This window comes from Coenobita brevimanus, chromosome 110 (assembly GCF_032717465.1).
Source record: "Coenobita brevimanus isolate Jiangsu-jjx chromosome 110, ASM3271746v2, whole genome shotgun sequence".
NCBI lineage: Eukaryota > Metazoa > Arthropoda > Malacostraca > Decapoda > Coenobitidae > Coenobita > Coenobita brevimanus.
This window is the reverse complement of record NC_137063.1, coordinates 12,263,373-12,283,548: the sequence shown is the minus strand read 5'-3', so window position 1 is coordinate 12,283,548 and position 20,176 is coordinate 12,263,373. Positions and strand designations below refer to the sequence as shown.

Here is a 20,176-nt window from a genome sequence, read left to right as displayed (position 1 = left end):
ACCGAGGATGAGGTGGAGGGATGGAGTTGAGAGGTATATGAGGGAGGGGGGGGGTGAGTTGGGGGGAGGGTAGTCAAATGGTGGGTGACAGAGCGACTTGGAGGCGTTTTGTCTGCGACCACCCTTTGCGGGATTAGGGCGTCGGGCTATAGATAGATAGATAGATAGATAGTATAAAAACTAAACAAATAAGCTGGTTACTCACATTCTTTTGCAGTGTTGGAATGTTTCCAGAACGTAGAAAGGGAGTTGCAGAGAGGAGGAATGGTGCCATCACAGCTTGTGTGTGTGTGTGTGTGTGTGTGTGTGTGTGTGTGTGTGTGTGTGTGTGTGTGTGTGTGTGTGTGTGTGTAATTCACCGGGTCGGTCAGAATCGTTGATGGTCGTGATCGTCAGCTTTTACCCTCCCAGAAGGGAGCTGAGAGCTCATATAGTCCGATCTACGAGCAAGGCTGTGACCTGCACACACACACACACCCGTCCCCTTGCTCGAGGGGGACAGTAACCGCCCACTTCGTCAGTGAAACTTTTCGCAGCCTGAGCGAGGTGCGAACTACCGTCTGCCAGATGGAAAGCGAGAACGCTACCACTGAGGTGTGTGTGTTCTTACCTAATTGTTCTTACCTCATTGTATCTTTACAGGAATGAGTCAAGCTCGTACTGTCCCGTGTCTTAAACCATATTTATCATACATATCCTTAAATTTGTGAATTGTTTTGGCACACACTATTTCATTCGGTAGTGCATTCCATTGATCAATTGCTCTGTTTGGGAAACTGAATTTCTTTACGTCTTTATCACCTCCCTTCTTATGCAATTTATTGCAGTGTCCTCTTGCTGATGCATCTCCATATGTTAATTAATCATTTATGTCTATTTTCTCCTTTCCTGATATGCATTTATATAACATTATCATGTCATCTCTTTTCCTTCTCTCCTGTAGTGTTGGTAGATTCAGTTTATTTAGTCTTTCTTCGAAGCTTAGGTCCTTTGAGCTTGGTATCCATCTTGCAGCGGCCCTTTGAACTTTTTCAATCTTGTCTATGTGCTTTTTGAGATGAGGACTCCAGACTACTGATGCATATTCCAGGGTTGGTCTAATGAATGATGTTATTTTCCTTCTTAGCATGTCTTCATTTATGTATGTGAATGCTATTCTCATATTTGCAAGCAGTGTATACATGTTCCATACCTTCTCGCTGATGTGGTCAGCCAGAGATAGTCTGTTATTGATAATCACACCTAGGTCTTTCTCTCTTTCTGATGTGTATAGGGTTTTATTTCCTAACTTATAATCCCAATCAGGTCTTTTTCCACTTTTACCAAACTTGATTACATGACACTTGTCCACATTGAATTCCATTTGCCATGTACTACTCCATTCATGAAGTTTATTTAATTCTTCTTGTAGCTCTTTACAAGAGTCTGTGTTAGTAATTCTCCTTTGTATTTTTGCATCATCTGCAAACATATTCAGATAGCTTTCATTTCTAGTGTTACTGTTTATATCATTTATATACACTAAAAACATGATTGGTGCCAGCACTGAACCCTGTGGTACTCCATTAGTCACTTCTTTCCATGATGAGTAGTTTCCTCTTAGTATTGTCCTCATTTCTCTTTTTATGAGAAAGTCTTGCATCCAACAAAACAGTTTGCCTCGAATTCCTCCTTGATGGTACAGTTTCCATAAAAGTCTTTGGTGTGGTACTGTGTCAAAAGCTTTCTTGAAATCTAAATAGATACTGTCCACCCATCCTTCCCTTTCCTGTATTGTGTTTGTTACTCTGTCATAGTAGCTCAACAGATTAGTAACACATGATTTTCCTTTTCTGAAACCAAACTGTCTTTCTGTTATCATACTGTGTTCTTCTAGATGATTTACCCAAGCTTTTCTTATAAGTTTTTCTAATACCTTGCTTATAACACTGGTCAGTGATACTGGTCGGTAGTTGAGTGGATTTTGTCTATTTCCTTTCATTGAATAAGGGGACAAAATTTGCTTTTTTCCAAATACTGTATCAGGTAGTTTACCTTGACTCAAGGATTTCTTGAAAATTAAAAATAATGGTTTACATAACTCCTTTGCACATTCTCGTAATACCCAACATGAAATTTCATCAGGACCACTTGCTTTTCCTCTGTCTAATCTACTTAACTCCTCCTGTATTACTTTTTCTGCTATTTGTATATCTGGTAGTATGTGTGGACATGCGTGTTCCACATAGTCCCTCTCAAAATTTTTTTCTTCTGTAAAAACTAATTGGAAATTCTTATTTAGTGCTTCACAAATATCTTTCTCTTGTGTACAAGTGATTCCCTCGTCCGTAATGGATTGTATTATATCTTTTACTTTAGTTTTGCTTCTGATATAGCTGTAAAACAGCTTTGGTTGATCACTACTTTTATTTATTATATCCTCCTCAAACTGTTTTTGGGCTTCCCTCCTTATTCTTGTATAGTTGTTTCTTGCCTGTTTGTAATTATTATACGCCCTTTCAATATTGTGTCTTCTGTATCTATTCCACAACAAATCTCTTCTTTCTTTTGAGTTTTTACATTCTGTATTGAACCATTTCTGTATTTTCTTATCTGCTTCTTTGTGCTGTGGGATGTACTTCTGGACTCCTATTTCATAAAATTCACAAAATTTTTTATATACAGCATTTAAATCTTGTCCTCTAAGCTCATTTTCCCAATCAACTTCTAAGAAATACTTCTTTAGGTCTTGATAATTTCCCTTTTTATAGTTTAGGCTCTTTTTGTAACTATCATTGCTGTTTACTATGTCATATGCTGTCTTGAAGTTATAATTTAGTACTGCATGATCGCTTTTGCCAAGTGGAGGGTGATATATTAAACTGTCAGTATCATTTTCTTGCCTTGTAAATATTAGATCTAGCACTGAAGGTACATCAAGTCCTCTTTTTCTGGTGGTTTCCCTCATATGTTGCATTAAGAAAAACTCTTGTACGAGATCCAGGAGCTTTTGGTCCCAACAGCTTTCTTGGCTATTTATATCTAGAGTATTCCAATTTATATTTGTATTGAAGTCCCCAGTTAGTATAATTCTTTCTGATTTCTCTTCCATTTTATGTAGCAATGATCTTACACTCTGAATTGTACTCTCTGCCAGGTCCTCATATTCGTCTCTTTCCCATGTGTTTGACCTGGGTAGCATGTACAAATTGGCTACAATTACTTTACCTTCAGATGTGTCGATCTCTACTGCAATCAGTTCTACTTGTAATGGTATATCTAGTTTTATTTCCTTGACTTTTAGATTTTTCTTAGTTAATATTATAATTCCTCCTCCTTTTTTTAAATATCTGTCTCTTCTTCATATATTGTATTCCTCTAAGTTTAGTATGTCATTTGATATCCTTGGTATTAATTTTGTTTCAGTTAGGCATATTATTTGTGATTCATTTTCTCTGACATAATCATTCATCTCTAGTAATTTAGATACCATTCCATCCACATTTGAGTACATCAACTTTATCATCTTGTTTATATACTTGTCATGACATGGTTCTACTACCTTCCTCCTTTTTCTTCCATCCTGTTTGTGTACCACTTTTGTACCTGCAATCCTATTACTTTGTGAAAAAATTTCTTCTTCTGCTCTTCTGATCTTCCCAAGGTAGGAAAAACAAAACGGTTATGACTGTCCCAGGGTTTCCTGAACATAGATTTCCAAATGCTTGTGCCATCAGCCATGCTTTAGTAGTTAAGAAACACTGCACAATACATGCCAAAAAAGACAGACACATCAATGATATAGGTTACCAGTGGAACAACCCAATAAGGGCAACTGCTTTACCTGCAGTTAATGAGTCTGCTGGGCTGGGCATGACCAGGGTTGAACAATAAGAACAACTAAAGACCTGTTATATCATTTGTAGTGAGTGTACCAGCTCATCAATTTGGATTACTTATAATAAACCTTGTGTTCAATCACTGTACTCAGAGTTACAAAACACATTATCCAACAGAAAAGAAACAAACCAGAATAGATGAGGGTGCAGGGTGTATCATCAGGTAGTGGTCGAACGATGATAAACACACCATCTGGGTAGTGGTCTCTGTGTGCCACCATACCTCCTCGCACAGTAAACGTCTGGAACCTTGTCTCTCCCGACTGTATCTCTGGCACATTAAGTCTGACTGGACACTAATCATGGAAAAATAATGCAGTATTAGTCTCAAGAGTATTAATTAGGTCGCCAGTGGTTTAATGCTGCATTATGTAAAATAAACACTGCACAACTGACATCACATTACAACAACATCTCAGAGAAAACTAAAGTAATTAGCAGTTTAATGCAACAACACATATAATAAATGCTGCAATCAACTGACTTTGGATTTATAACAACGATGATGTACTGTACTCCCTCATTATCAATGGGACTTTTTTCAACAGTTTCGACTACATGGACCTTTCTTTTTCACCCAGGAATCACCCATATTTATTTACAATGCAGGCATTGGTGGCATCATCTTACTAACCCACCAGTCACCTGCTTTCGGCTCTACTCATTTCCATATACAGTCACTACTCGTTTTACGTTGATTCGGTTTACAATAATTTGCTACAACGATAATAGAAAAGTTCCACCCCAAAATTCGATTTACAATAAATTTCCTGCTATCACGATTTTGCCATCGGAAAGCGCCAGACACACGCAAGGTGACCGTCGCTTGTCTCAAGCAAGATGGCAGCCCCGGTGTGCAGCACATTGTCATGGTTCAGGTCCCGCCACCCCTTCAAAGCCCTGTCTTTTCAACTTGTTCATGTGTGCCCCCCTGTTATCGTCACCTCTCAGCCAGACATCGTACTACGGTACTGTGGATTTGTTTGCCCAGTGCTAAGGTCAGTGCCAGTGTAGGCTCCAGTGCTATGGTTGGTGCAGGTATGGGCCCCAGTGCTAAGGTTCGTGCAGGTATGGGCCAGATTCCCCTCCCCCTAACCTGTTCCTGTCTGACTCAGAGGCTGACCACTAGTGCCTGTAAGCACAGGCTGTCCCCCAGCCTCGGGGGGGACGACTTGTAGACGACTTGGACCAACACAGGAAGGAATGAAGGTGGGTTGTCATTTATGGTTCAGTCTTGGTTAGGTGACTTTGGGAAGTTGAGCTGACGTAACCCCCCTTTTATAATGTGTTTCAATCTCCCGATTTACGATAAAATTGGTATGTGATAAGGTATGACCTGACATAACCCCATCGTAAAACGAGTAGTGACTGTACACATCTCAATCTCATGTAATAAATAACAAAATATTCTTAGTGTTTGTAGCTCATTCTGTGGATAATAATACAAGATCTGTCCAAAAAGAAACCGAACTATTTCAACAGCAAGCCAACTAGCCAGTGGAGTATGCTCGTGAAGGGGGTGCTGTGTAGCGGCAACTTTGAGCTTTAGTTTAACACTAGCCACATCACACCTTATCACTTAGTCATCGAGGTACACACACTTGTGTGAATGTGTTTTCAGAACACTGGCAATTTGTCATAACCTGAACATTGAGAGATCTTGAAGAGCAATGTGTTTGCATTATATTCTGTTTCAAACTAGGAAAAACCTTTATGGAGACTTTTCAGATGTTGCTACAGACTTGTGGGGAGGATTGTTTGAACCGCATGCAATGTCAAAAGTGCTTCCCATGGTTCAATTCGGAAAGAACATCCACTGAAGACAATCCCAAATCTGGATGGCCTTCCTAGTCAACAGACAGGTGTGTGCTGTGATCCGTGAAAATTGTCGCCTCACTGTCTGTGAAGTATCCAAAGAAGTATGCATCTGTATAAGTTTGTGCCATGCAATTTTAACTGAAAAGCTGAAGATGCATCGTGTTGCCACAAAATTTGTGCCACATCTGCTAATGGTTTGTTTCTCAAAAGTGCCAGTTCTTCCATTCTGAATTCACAATTACAAGAACTGTGACACCTCTTGTATACAGTACAGACTTCATCAGTTAAAAAAGAAAAGAAAAAAAAAGTGAAGTGGCAATGATTAAACCCTACAGTCATCCATTACAGTACCCTTCTCCTGATCATAGCATTTTGAAAGGAGAAAGGCTTTTAGATGTATCTTAACCCCTCGGCTGTGTACAGCATTCCTGAAATGCCAAATAATAGTCATCCATTCCAGAAAAGCCATGTGAAATTTCCACAAAAGTTTGTGCATTTTTATAATACAGTACAGTGGTAGGTGGTGGTTGTCACGGGGTTTTTAAAATAAAGGCAATTATTAAATGAAATGATAATTGTTCAATAATATTGAAGAGCAGGGACAATGATTGTCTTGCTACATCAAGCAACGATTACTTTACGCTGGCTTGCTTCGCACGATTCTCTAAGAACGAGAATTTATAAACTTTCTCAACAGTACACAGCAGAGACTAATTACTCAATTGCTGTTTATTAGTACTGTTAGCCTCTGGAGAAAGTTACTTCACCCCTGACAATAAATAACTAATACTATTAACGATATCAGGTTCTTGCTGATGCTTAACTCCTAGGAGGCACAACGGATTTTATGCTTAATACAAGACTGGCCTAAGTACCAGTTATGAATGGTAAACGTTTATGCAAGCTAGGAGCTATAAGAGAAATAAGCTTAATTGCGGAGAAATGAAACAAGAGTTTATATTACATTAAGCTCAAGAAAAAGAACTGTTAAATTTATTGATTACAAAATAAATTTAACATTACATTTCAAAATCAAATTAATGAGATCGCACTCACTCACTCACTCAAAAGCTAAATTCTTACGCTAGGAAAAACACCTTAACTAAACTCTTAAGTCTAGGAAAATGAAAAGAAATACTGGTCAATGAATGCTGTGTATCACCAATGAAGGGTGGGAGTCTGGAGAACTGTAGTCTAGTGAAGCCTGGGTTGACCTCTCACTTCTGGAGCACAGAACCTCACACCGTCACAGCAGACACTGGACTGAGTAAACTCGTGGGAAAAAGGGAGCACTAGGCCGCAATTTTTAACGGTCGAGTGAGCGAAACGCGCCCAAAACAAATCACTCAGCGGAAGCGCTAATGTCTCACATAAAGACAATCACGTATGACAATGAAAAATTGATTTGACAAGGCTTCCATCCGAATGAGCGGTTACTGAACGATAAACTGGGATTCCACTTGAGTTCGTGGTTTCTCACAAAAGCCAATGTCACTAGCCGACTCGTGACATTACGCCCCATAAAAATCAAATCTTTGTTTCTTCAGAAAGAAAGATTTCAATATACATACATATAAATCCTAACTCAGTCACACAAGATTCACACTGTGGTGTGTGTGCTATCCTGCTACAGGGGAAAATCACTATCGCCAATAAGCGTAAAAACCTCGTATTTACATTAATAGAGGCAAGCTTGAAGGAAAAAACTCGGTGACGACGGTGAAAATCCTGTACTCAGGTCAAACTGAGCGAAAAGTCGCTACATTTACACTGACAACTAATTGTTGTGTAGCGTGACGTATGTAATACATGGTGTAGGTGTAACAGTTGTGGTGTAACTGTACCTACGTGTAAAATGACACAGTAAATATTAATAATATGGAGACGACGAAGGCAGAGGAGAAGAGGCGGCAGAGTGCGGCAGACGATCAGCTGGCCCGCACAGCAAAACTGCTACACCCATTGCTGTACCTGCAAAATCAATTAAGGTGGGGTATCAAAAGTGTCAATGAGACAAAAACTCTTATTAAGTTACAATTACTCTCTCTGCCTAGCAATCAGTACATGCTACGAAAAGTACGCTCTGGCTGAAAAATACGAGTGACAGCCTAAGCTTCGTACATTCGAGGTCGCCATTAATTACAGCACACGATTAGTGTCGACAAGTTGAGAATCCTTGTGCAAACTCGGGCTTCCGTAGCCTCGAACTGCACACGGGTCCTCAACCTGTGCCTTAAACTACAGTACTTATATTAATATCGGGGAGCTGAGAATCCTTGTGCAAACTCGGGCTTCCGTAGCCTCGAGTCGCCTCTGTGGAGTTCTCTCATCCCCCTTAACCTACAGTACTTATATTAATATCGGGAAGCTGAGAATCCTTGTGCAAACTCGGGCTTCCATAGCCTCGAGTCGCCTCTGCGGAGTTCTCTCATCCCCCTTAACTTACAGTACTTATATTAATATCGGGGAGCTGAGAATCCTTGTGCAAACTCGGGCTTCCGTAGCCTCGAGTTGCCTCTGTGGAGTTCTCTCATCCCCATTAACCTACAGTACTTAAATTAATATTGGGGAGCTGAGAATCCTTGTGCAAACTCGGACTTCCATAGCCTCGAGTTGCCTCTGCGGAGTTCTCTCTCGAACTTCCCCCTTAACTTACGGTACATAATATGTATGTACAGGCCCTGGACATGATGTGTCCTGTGGGGGCCAATGGGCGAGACGTCAGGTCTGCACCCACTTCACCACTACCCTGTCTCTCAACTGACTCAGAGATTACAGGTGTGGTTACGAACGGCACAGGAAGGACATGTCCCTGATTAGTGGTGTTACTTTGACACACACTGCAGAAACGCACAAAACTATCTATGTCTCATCCCATCCCTGGCCAGAAAAAGTCAGCTTGGATACGGTCCTGGGTCTTCCTTTTGCCCATGTGACCTCCTGAGGCTGAACAATGACCCCATTGTAACAGTGCTAGGCAGTACCTGGCAGGAACGACATACTGCAGTCGAACCTCGCCCTCGGGTGTTCGTGACTCACGGTAGAGCCGTCCTTGTTTGCGAAGGAACTTGGCTCGACCTCCCCATGAATACTTAATCACTCGACCCTTTTGTTTGTTCCGCACGGCAGCAAGTGTCGGGTCAGAATGTTGTTCTTGTACAACAAGTTGGCTACACATCAGATCTTTCGGCGATTCAATGATCACTGGGGTGACACAGTCTGGAGCCTCAGCCATGGCTCGTGTTACCACAGCAGTCGAAGTCTGAGTAGCGTCATGTTCGGTGCAACTATCCTTGACACCGCAAATGTTGCCTATAATAAGGTCAAATAAGGGTTCTGGCATGACAACTGCAAGTGTCGTACCAGTATAAAATGGAGATGCCACCTAGATACATGCCTCAGGGAACAATCTCACTGATCCATCAATAAGGTTTGCAGGGATCTGTCGACCTGTATACTGCTCAGGCCGAACTAGACTCTGCTTGACAGAGCAACCTGAGGAACCATTATCTCTCAGGACCTTCACAGGAATGCCTCCCACAAACCCTGGCTGAATAAGGAAGGTACTGTCACCTGTGGGAGGGCCTGTGGAGGAAGCAGCTAGCCACTCATGAGGCTGCTGAACTGATGCGGCAAACATTGTGCCTTGAGGATTATATACTTGAGGGGTCGTACTCACTGCCTGTGGAGATGGAACATTGGCCATCTGTGGAGGGAGGTTCACTGTCACTGTGGGACTAGTGAACTGTGGGGGAGTACCCATACTGGTAGGGACGTGACCACCATGCTGCTGCTGAGGAATGAAGGCTGCATTCGCTTCCTGCCTCTTTTGAGCTGGTGGTGAAAAAGTTTGTCCCGACGGTCGGTTGCGTGGCTGATACTGCTGCTGGTTAGGGTACTTGTTGTACCTCTTCCACTCAGGTTTCTGAGTGTTTTGCCCCTGGTCCTTCCACTCCGGTTTTGGACCTTGGCCATTACTCTGAGAACGGCCTTGGTGCTGGGATTCAGTCTGAGATGGTTTCCCAGACTTGGCAGTATCTTTTCTGCTGTTCCAGGTGTTTTGCTTACAAGTTTGATACCCGTATGCAGTAAAGAATGCGTCAGCCTTCTCTGCCATTTGGCTGGCATCTTTCACCTGGCAGATCTTAAGCTGTGCTATGAGCTCAGCAGGCCACAACCTCTCTAGCTGTGTACGCAGCATAAGGTCAATTATCCCCTCACGCATGGAAGGAGTTTCATCTTTCTCCATCCACTCACCTAAGTAAGCAGTGAGACGGTCGAGGAACTGAACAGCTATCTCCTTGTCTTGGAGATGAGCTCGCATGAACTGAACTTTGACGTCGTCTACTGTGAGACCATACGCCTTAATGAGTGCAGCTTTCATCATCTCATACGTGAGACTGTCTCCACGAATTCTGTGGAGAATATCGAGGGCAGGGCCCTCAAATAAACTAAGAAATTGGAGCTGCTTAGCTGCCTCATCCAGTTGATACATGTCTGCCATGTCCTTAAAACGAGCTATGTACGGTTCGATTCACTCGCCTTCCTTGTATGAAGGAAGCTTGATGCGTGGGGTCGCCAGGACATGTGCAGGGAGAACGCTCGTGGAGCTTGGACCAACTGCACCGGATGTGTCTGAAGCCAAGGAATCTCACTTGAGCTTCAGCACTTCAAGTTCATGTTTTTCGCGTGCTTCTTGCTCGGCACGTTCATGTTCTCGTTCTCTCTCTCGTTCCTCACGCTGTTCTCGCTCGTGTTCTAAGTCGAGTTCGCGTTGTTTCTGCTCGTGTTCGCGCTGTTCTCGCTCGTATTCACACTGTTCTTGCTCGTGTTCGCGCTGGATTCTACGCTCGTCACGAGCATCTTTCTCACGTTCCTGCTCATAATTAAACCGTGAGAGGACGTAGGTTTGTATTTTTTCTGGGTCAGTGAGGCCCATTTCTTTAGCTTCCTGTACATAGACACTGGCTCCCATGGCGCTAATTTACTAAGTAAACCGAAACTGAGCACTGACTGCTTCGCAAATGAATGCTAATAACACAAGTAAAGAATACAGACACAAGCTAGTGGTGACCAGTCTTATCTAGTTAACTGGCAAAGAATAAAGCAAAAATGCAAATAACTGAGAAGACTCAATAATTAACACAATGGGTACGGCGGCTACCCAGGAGCGAATAAAATCATCTAGCATTACCAAAAGTAAAGTAATAAATAGAGTTAAGTACTCTATGGATTAATAAAGAAAAAATTCACTTGCTAAATTAATGGTAAACACCAGTAAACTTGTGCCTATAAACTTTAATAATAAATACCTAAATATGAACGAGTGAGTATTATCTCGTGAATAGCTTTAGAGCTAGGAGTTAATATCCTGGAATGAGGTCGCCAATTGGCACGGGGTTTTTAAAATAAAGGCAATTATTAAATGAAATGATAATTGTTCAATAATACTGAAGAGCAGGGACAATGATTGTCTTGCTACATCAAGCAACGATTACTTTACGCTGGCTTGCTTCGCACGATTCTCTAAGAACGAGAATTTATAAACTCTCTCAACAGTACACAGCAGAGACTAATTACTCAATTGCTGTTTATTAGTACTGTTAGCCTCTGGAGAAAGTTACTTCACCCCTGACAATAAATAACTAATACAGTAACCCCTCCAATATCCGGATCAATAGAGCCATCGGTAGGTTCGGATATTGGTTTCGTCCGGATATTGGGCCCCAGCTTATGGACTTGTACTTATGGACCCTAACTCAGAGAAACACCTATACAACTCCCTCTGGACATGCATAGCACCTATTTAACACCCAAATCACACCAATAAGGCACATAAATGACTGAAATAAATGCAAAAGAAACATAAAATGTGGGTTTAGAAGTATGTTCATACATTAATAAACATTCTGGTACTTATGGACTCTAACCGAACCTAACCGAACTCTGAAAAATACATTCCTACTGCACATGCATGAGGTAAGTATAGTATGGAAAGAAGTACAGTATGACACTTTCTGGTAAGTATAGTATGGAAAAAAATACAATATGAAACATTCTGGTAAATATAGTATGGAAAATAGTACAACATGAAACATTCTGGCTACTTACAGCAAGTCCCTGGCCACCTCGATGAATAACCGCCTCCTCTCGAACTCTGACAGTAAGAACGATTTCCTGAAGCACTTGCACTACACTCTTCCTGAAGTCTTGCACTGAACTTAGTCACTAACACACAGAAGTCCGTTCTTTTCACAGTGTTCACTTTAGTCCAAATAATGTTCCAGTTTAATTTAAGTGTTGCACATTAACTTTTCCCCAGTTTTCTTAATTTTCCAAAGCCAAAACAAAGAAGGTTAGTTACGTTAAATTTCTTTTCTACTGAGTCTTTTCTCCCAACTTGAAAACCTTAACACAACACACCGTTTTTTTCACTGCACAACACTCAAAATTCCCTTATGGTCTAGTGGAGAAGTTCTTGCTGTTTATTCACTGTCAGAGCCCGAGAGTATCACTGGCAGGCGTCCAAGGGGTGCATCGGTGGGTCGTGGTGATGGCGTACCGACTACAGAAGACTCTGAAGACAGCCGCAAACTCACGTCGAGCGGTGACTCCACTGTAGCTGATGTGCTGGGCTGTGGCTCGGAGCATGAGGGCCTGTCTTGGGGAGGCAACAGAGTGGAACCACGGCTTGCCACAGCGGGGGTCACGGGCCTGAAAAAACTGTCAATCGTTGACTGACGCAAGGACCGACGATTCTGGCGATTGATGATCCGCTGCCGGAAAGCACGCACTTCCTCCGTGAGTCCCAAGGGCCCCATCTCCCTGTCGCAGTCCGGGTGTTCCAGGTAGTCTAGGACGAACTCTAGATGTTCCCGGAGTGCGCTCAGCTTGGGGATGGCTGGAGTAGTGTCCTGCTGAGCAAAGTCTGCATCATCATCGCATTCGTCGTCAGAATCTTCAAGTTCGGGACTGACACCAGCAACCGAAGACGCGATCTCGATATCAGACAACGTCTGATACCCAGGATCGCCCTCGTCGTCGTCCAACCACTCACGAACATCGTCCACATCAACATCGTCGCCGTGCGTACGTAGCCGTGCATGGAAGTCATCCACGTCAAACCCTAGGAAATCGTACTCCACATCTGTTCCGAGAAGCAGACGAGACCAACCATTTTCAAGAGTTTTCACAGGGACTTCCTTCCATGCACTAGCCCAGTTGTACAGCGCAGACTTGATGTTGTAGCGGCGAAGGTTTTCCAAAGTCCGCTTGCCTCGAGTGTCACGTCCTTCCCTGCGCTCGTCCTCGTCCTCGAGGACAACCATCACCTCGTCCAGGAACTTCCGACGGTACAGGCGCTTTGTTGCCACGATCACTCCTTGGTCCATGGGTTGAATGAGACCAGTCGTATTAGGTGGCAGAAACATGCACCTAATACGGCCATTTTCAGCAACCAAGTCCTTGTCGCACGGGTGGGCAGGTGCATTGTCGAGGAGAAGGAGAGCCTTTACCTGGTCGCGAGGAATTCCCAGTGTCTTCGTCTGGTAATGTATGACCTCCTTGACGAAGTGATGGTGAAACCAGTCTTTGAAAATCACAGCTGTGAACCATGCTTTCAAAGAATGGTACCATACGACAGGAAGGACATCCATCACCCCACGAAGGCACCGAGGCTGCATTGCACGGCCAACAATAACGGGCTTAAGCCGGTGCATGCCGTTAGCATTGGCACAACACAAAGCAGATATCCGTTCCTTAGAAAGCTTGCGGCCAGATACACGCTTCTCCGTTTCATCGGCCAGAGTGTTCGTTGGCACCGAGCGATAGAATAGGCCAGTTTCGTCAGCGTTATAGACTTGACCGAGAGTGAGGCCCTCCCTGTCGATCAAGCCTTTCACCTTGTGCCGAAACTCGTCCACTCCATCCTCGTTAGCGTCCAATGCTTCGCCATGTGCTTTACGGTTAGTAAGGCCATGTCGTAACTTGAACGCGAAGAGCCAACCCTCGGATGCCTTGAAGTCAAGGGCGTCGTGAAGCCTTGCAAACTTCTCAGCAGCAGCCTTCAGCTCCGTTCCACGTACCATCACACCAGCTGCACGTTGCTGTCGATACCAAATCAACGTGGAGCGGTCGATCTCTGCATACTTGGGGGTAAACATAACCTTCCTCTCCACGTTGCGTTTGCTTCTCGACGAAAGTCAGCCGTGTACTGCATGAGCTTGTCTCGGGAACGCTTGATATCGAACAAAGTCGACCGGGCCAGGTTGAACTCGCGGAGAATGCGTGAGGAAGACCAACCCGCATCAACCTTCTCCAATATCTCCCGTTTCTTCTCCAGAGTCAACACCACTCTCTTCCTTTTCTCAGGAGGCGGGGCCATCATCACACACACTAAGAGTAGGGCAGAGAGCAGCAGGAGGCCTTGCAGCAAGTACGGCACCACCACAAAAGCGAGCACGTAGGCAGCCATGGCGAACAGCGTAGGTCTTGTCGCGGTGAGAAACAGGCGGGAAGTGGGGAGGATGCAGCGGCGCTCTATCGGACGTCGGAGGAATGACGAACCAAAACAATGCTCTCACGCGGCGCGCGCGGCAAGTTCAAATTACGGACGGCAAAAAATTGATTTTTTTTTTCAATTTTTTTGGATTTTCGGACCATTTTGGGAATGTTTGATCCCAGGATGATAAGGTCCGGGTAGTGGGGATGTTCGGTTATTGGGCGTCCGGATATTAGAGTGATTACTGTACTATTAATGATATCAGGTTCTTGCTGATGCTTAACTCCTAGGAGGCACAACGGATTTTATGCTTAATATGTACAAGACTGGCCTAAGTACCAGTTATGAATGGCAAACATTTATGCAAGCTAGGAGCTATAAGAGAAATAAGCTTAATTGCAGAGAAATGAAACAAGAGTTTACATTACATTATGCTCAAGAAAAAGAACTGTTAAATTTATTGATTACAAAATAAATTTAACGTTACATTTCAAAATCAAATTAATGAAATCGCACTCACTCACTCACTCAAAAGCTAAATTCTTACGCTAGGAAAAACACCTTAACTAAACTCTTAAGTCTAGGAAAACGAAAAGAAATACTGGTCAATGAATGCGGTGTATCACCAACGAAGGGTGGGAGTCTGGAGAACTGTAGTCTAGTGGAGCCTGGGTTGACCTCTCACTTCTGGAGCACAGAACCTCACACCGTCACAGCAGACACTGGACTGAGTAAACTCGTGGGAAAAAGGGAGCGCTAGGCCGCATTTTTTAACGGTCGAGTGAGCGAAACGCGCCCAAAACAAATCGCTCAGCGGAAGTGCTAATGTCTCACATAAAGACGATCACGTATGACAATGAAAAATTGATTTGACAAGGCTTCCATCCGAATGAGCGGTTACTGAACGATAAACTGGGATTCCACTTGAGTTCGTGGTTTCCCACAAAAGCCAATGTCACTAGCCGACTCGTGACAGTGGTGACCATCATCCACTGACTTGATGTAGTGCTGCCTACTCCTTCCTTAGCCTTTATCATTCTTTTTCTGTGCCTGCCCTCCTCTCTTCCTATTTCTCCCATCTTTCCTGTCATTTCTTATTGTTTTTCTTTCCTTTACAGGTGGCTTTACATTGAGTGACAAGCCAAATGGTTTCCTGTAAGCTAGGAAACCATTTACAGCGCTGGGTGATAACCATATAACCAAACCATACGTGCTCCCTACGTGTCAACAAGTGGGTTGGTGGACGGTTAGTGCCCCTCCCCATAAAACAAATAACTCAAAGTCAAATGGCCACCCCTTACTGGATTATGGCGTCTGGCAATAGATAGATAGATAGATACATCAATACGCTCTCTGAGTGGGACGCAGGGGTATTAGATGTGTAACGTGGGCCAGCCTTTGTATTCAGTGATCTACTGGCAGTCATGCCGCACGCAATCGCCATAAATCCCCCCAACCCCTGCCACCCAATTGGGCGAGATTTGCATCCAGACACTCACTCATCTCATCCCTGTATTTATTCTCTCTCTCTCTCTCTCACTCTCTCCAGAGAGAAAGAGGGGGAGGGAGAGAAAGAATGGAGGACAGAGAGAGAGGAGGGACTGATGTTATGCCTTCCCTGCTTGTGAAGGGATGCCGCTTATGTCATTTCTATAATTATTCTCTCTCTCTCTCTCTCTTTCTTTCTCTCTCTCTCTCTCTCTCTCCACACTCATCGGGAACTTGCACTTTCATATTTACTTCACATATCTCACATTCACCTTCACTTCCAAATTCACATTCAATTTCACTTTCACCACCTTCATTTTCACATTCACCTTCACTTTTACTTTCACTTTCACCACCTTCATTTTCACCTTCACCTTCACTTTTACTTTCACTTTCACCTTCACTTTTACTTTTGCTATCACCTTCACTTTCAATTTCACCTTCACTTTCCTTTGCATTTTCATCCTGACTTTCAACTTCACCTTCACTTTCACCTTCAGTTTCATCCTCACATTCACCTTCCTTTTCACGTTTATTTTCAATCATTTTCACTCACTTTCACTCCTCTCTTTCTCACTGACTTTTATTCCACTCATAGGAGGTGGGTGGATGTGGCATGTTTGCAGGAAGTCCGGTACAGGGGTGGATCAGACAGAAAGACTGTTTGGAAGGATTGCTACTAAAAGTTGTTTTGGCAGGGGGGCACAGACAGATATGGGGGTGTGGGCCTGTTGGTTGCAGAGAGAGGGGTGAAATATGTTATGAATGTATGCGATAGGATATTGGTGGTGATTATTTTGTTCAGTGGAAAGATGACTGCAATTAAATCGGCATATGCTCCACAGGCAGGCTTGGATGAGGTCAAGAAGGATAGGTTTTGGGATGACTTAATACATGTAGTAGGTGGTATGGGGGATGATGAGATAGTGGTTTTGGGAGGGGACTTAAATGGTCATGTAGGTGAAGCAGCTCAAGGTTAAGAAGGAGTACATGGGGGATGTGCATATGGTAAAGGAAATGCGGAAGGGGAAAGGATACTCGAGTTTGGGGAGGCAATGAAGATGATTGTGTGCAACACACATTTTAGGAAGGGAGAGAGTAGGTTGATTACATACGAGTCTGGGAGATACAGCAGTCAGATAGATTATTTTCTGGTCAGGAGGGCTGATAGGAGGTTAGTGAGGGATGTTAAAGACAGGAATTGAGGAGTGTGTGCAGCAGCACAAACTATTGATTTGTGATATGGTGCTTAACCCTTAAACCGCGGGGTTGTTCTGGTGCTCCATGCGTGTCCCGCGGGGATATACGCGCTCCGACAGACTCTGTAAAACTATTTGCCAAAAATCAGCTATTAGTCCTAGAGTATTATAATTACATATGCATATGGTACATACCTTTAGCTTTCTGATGTTTGTTGAGCCTTTGTCGAGTACCGTAGGACTTGTGGAGACTTCTGAAGTTGGGTAACGAAGTCTCCACTACACTTCCCGACACCCCGTAATATGATTACCACAGCCTGATATTATCACTAGAAACACTATTCTGTGATTCTCAAATAGTTTGGAACCCATACTCAAAAAATAAAAAAAAAAAAAAACACTGAAAGCAATGAAAATTACGAGCGCATATGACCTTCCCACTTGCGATTGTTCGCCGCTGGTATGCTTTCATTTATTATTCATAAAAACACTCACACTTTATATTCCTATTACTATATAATACTTATATATATCTGCAGTCTTTATCCATAAGTTTCCTTCAGTAATAGTAGTTTATTGTCACTGTAGGCATTCAATTTCTCTTTCAGTAAAATACGTAACATTCACTTTCTCGTCCTGTATACTAGCGTTGAAAGTGAATCTGTCACTTTCACTTTCACATTCATAACTCATAGTATTTATACATGCTAGAGTGAAACTTTCATTTTCATTACTCCTAGTATATATACTCGTATTCTTATATTACTACTCATTTACACTGCTATTTACATTCTCTATTTTATTTACATTATTTACATTTCTATTTTATTTACACTGTCTTATACAGTAACTTATAAAACTATTTTCCACTGTTCACTTATATTTACATATTTACATTCATTGCTTTCACTTGCTGTTTACAAATTATTTACACATTATTTACATTTCCACTTGCACTGTTTTAGTCACCAGAAAGATCGTAGTCACTGTCCATCATTTTCATTGATAAATTAGCCAGTTCACGTTCCACAGCAGTCACTTAGCCCTTTACCCCTTTCCACACGAGGTTTAGTAGAGGTAGAGGTCACAGGGCCCTTTGCATGGGGCTAAAAAGCAGCGGAATTGGACAGGCGCGAATCCGACGTGGTTTCACCTTGAAAGACAACAGTAAACTGAATGCTGTGGTGGCCCAGGGGCAGTGAAAAGCTGCCAATGTCAGCGGGGTGACAGCTGCTAATATAAGCGCTATGAAATGATTGGCAGGAAATCTAGACAATACATAATTAATTAGGTAGTTCCAGGTAAATGTAAATATCGCTTAGGCTTCTCCCATCCTTTCTTATACAGTAATCCCGCATTTTTTGCGGATTTTTTGTCTACGGTTTTGCCCTCTCGCGGATTTTCTTAGCATTAATAAGTTCAACTAAAATATCCTTGAATATACAGAAAAAAAAAAATTTGAAATTCCCGCAACTTCCAATTGTAGCGCGGTAAACTCACGCCACCCTTTGTCCCTTTCCCGCGGCCCCTCTGCCAGTGTTACCATATCTAGCATAATTTTATTCTTTTAGCATAATTTTGATAAAATTTTCGAGTCTGGAATATTTTTTAGCATATTAGAAGTTTTAGCATCATTCTAGTATAATTTAGAATGGAATGGAATATTTTTGGAATAATTTTATAAAAGCTACAAATCAGAGAGAGAGAGAGAGAGAGAGAGACGAATAAGGTAAGAAGATGTAAGGTTTGAATAGTTGGTTACTTTCAGTTTGGGCTTGGTTGGGTTGGATTAGGTTGGGTTGGATTAGGTTAGGTTAGGTTCAGTTTGGTTCGGTTAGGATAAGTTTGAGCTTTGTATTTTACCCATGAAACCTAGGTTTTTCCGATGGATTTTGGTATGATTCATTCGATTTTCAGCTTCATTTCAGTCGGAAATGACCATTTTCTGTGTTTCCTCCCCTCCCTATAACCCCCCGATTCCCCAAAGCTCCCCCATTGTTGCAGGGGGATGGGGGGGGTCATATCTCAAAATCTGGTTATTTCCGACGGAAATGATGCTCAAAATCGAATGAATCACATCAAAATCCATCAGAAAAACGTAAGTTTCGTGGGAAAAAGCAGTATGGGCAGAAAACCGATATTTACCCTCTTACTGTATGTAGGTTCATTTTAATATTTTCATAGTAAACAGTACATAATTAATATGTAGCATGAATATGTATAGAATTTTATTATTTAGCTTCAAGTTAGCATAATTCATTTTTTACTTGGAACAAATTTGCTCAATCTAGCATAATTTTTTCATTGCCCTAGCATAATTTCGTTGTTTGGATATGGCAACACTGCTCTCTGCCCCACATTCTTCAGTCAACGCCTGACTGCCTCACGTGTTTGGTGTTCTTGTAACTGCACTATGATACGAGCCTCTTGCCTCCCACTTGCTTTCCACATGGCCCCAGGACGTAAGCCAGCCTCACCAAAGGCTAATAATACAATTAGTAAACACTCCAAAGTGACAAAACGATCAAGAAAAGTTATGACAGCAGAGAAAATTGTGTTACTGGACAAGCTAAGAAGCGACCGTGCGAGCGTTTGCTATCACCAGTTAATGCATCTTTTCATTTTGTACTGTTTTGTGAATAAATGTGTAGATAATTGTGTATTACAGTACGGTGTTTACGTTTTTCCTTCATAATGGAGTATGTGCTTTAAATCTTGTAAGAAGGTATTTCGGGATGAGTATGGAGGTTTCGGGACAATTCGCAGTCACAACAAACACAAGATAATTCGCCTTCATTAATGAAGATAACTGTGGGTGACGCTAGAATATAATTCAAAGGCGACTACAGCGAGGAAGAAACAAGTTAATTATTGACTAAAGGTGCAACTAATAAATAATATCCAGAACCTACGCTACTGAACATAGACTTTGCTGGATCCCGGATCCCCCTGAAATATAGTTATTAAAGTATTGATTAATTAATAATAAGTATATTTATAAAAGTATTGATTAGTATATTTATAAAATGGCGGGGAATCGTCCAGGGTGCGAATTGTTCTGAAGGGGAATCGTCCATGTTTTGACGGGGAATTGTCTGACGGCGAATTGTCTCGCAATCAGTATGGACATGGACTGTGTGATGGGCAGCATGGTGGACACAAGTGCAAGATTCAATTGTTAATAGAGTATTCGCGGATTTAAATTTTCGCGGGGGTTACAAGAACATAACTACCGCGAAACATGCGGGATTACTGTATATATTTTTATTATGAGAATAGATTATACTGCATAT

The 20,176-nt window shown here is 42.4% G+C and overlaps 1 protein-coding gene across 1 annotated transcript in view; it reads right to left on the bottom strand.

Annotated features, from left to right (window-relative positions):
- LOC145417306 (uncharacterized) overlaps positions 1-20,176 on the bottom strand; it is a 564,754-nt gene that overhangs the window by 389,677 nt on the left and 154,901 nt on the right. The window contains exon 5 of the mRNA XM_080285979.1: positions 4,009-4,174. Coding sequence (XP_080142105.1) covers positions 4,009-4,174 — 166 coding nt within the window. The remainder of the gene's footprint in view (positions 1-4,008; positions 4,175-20,176) is intronic.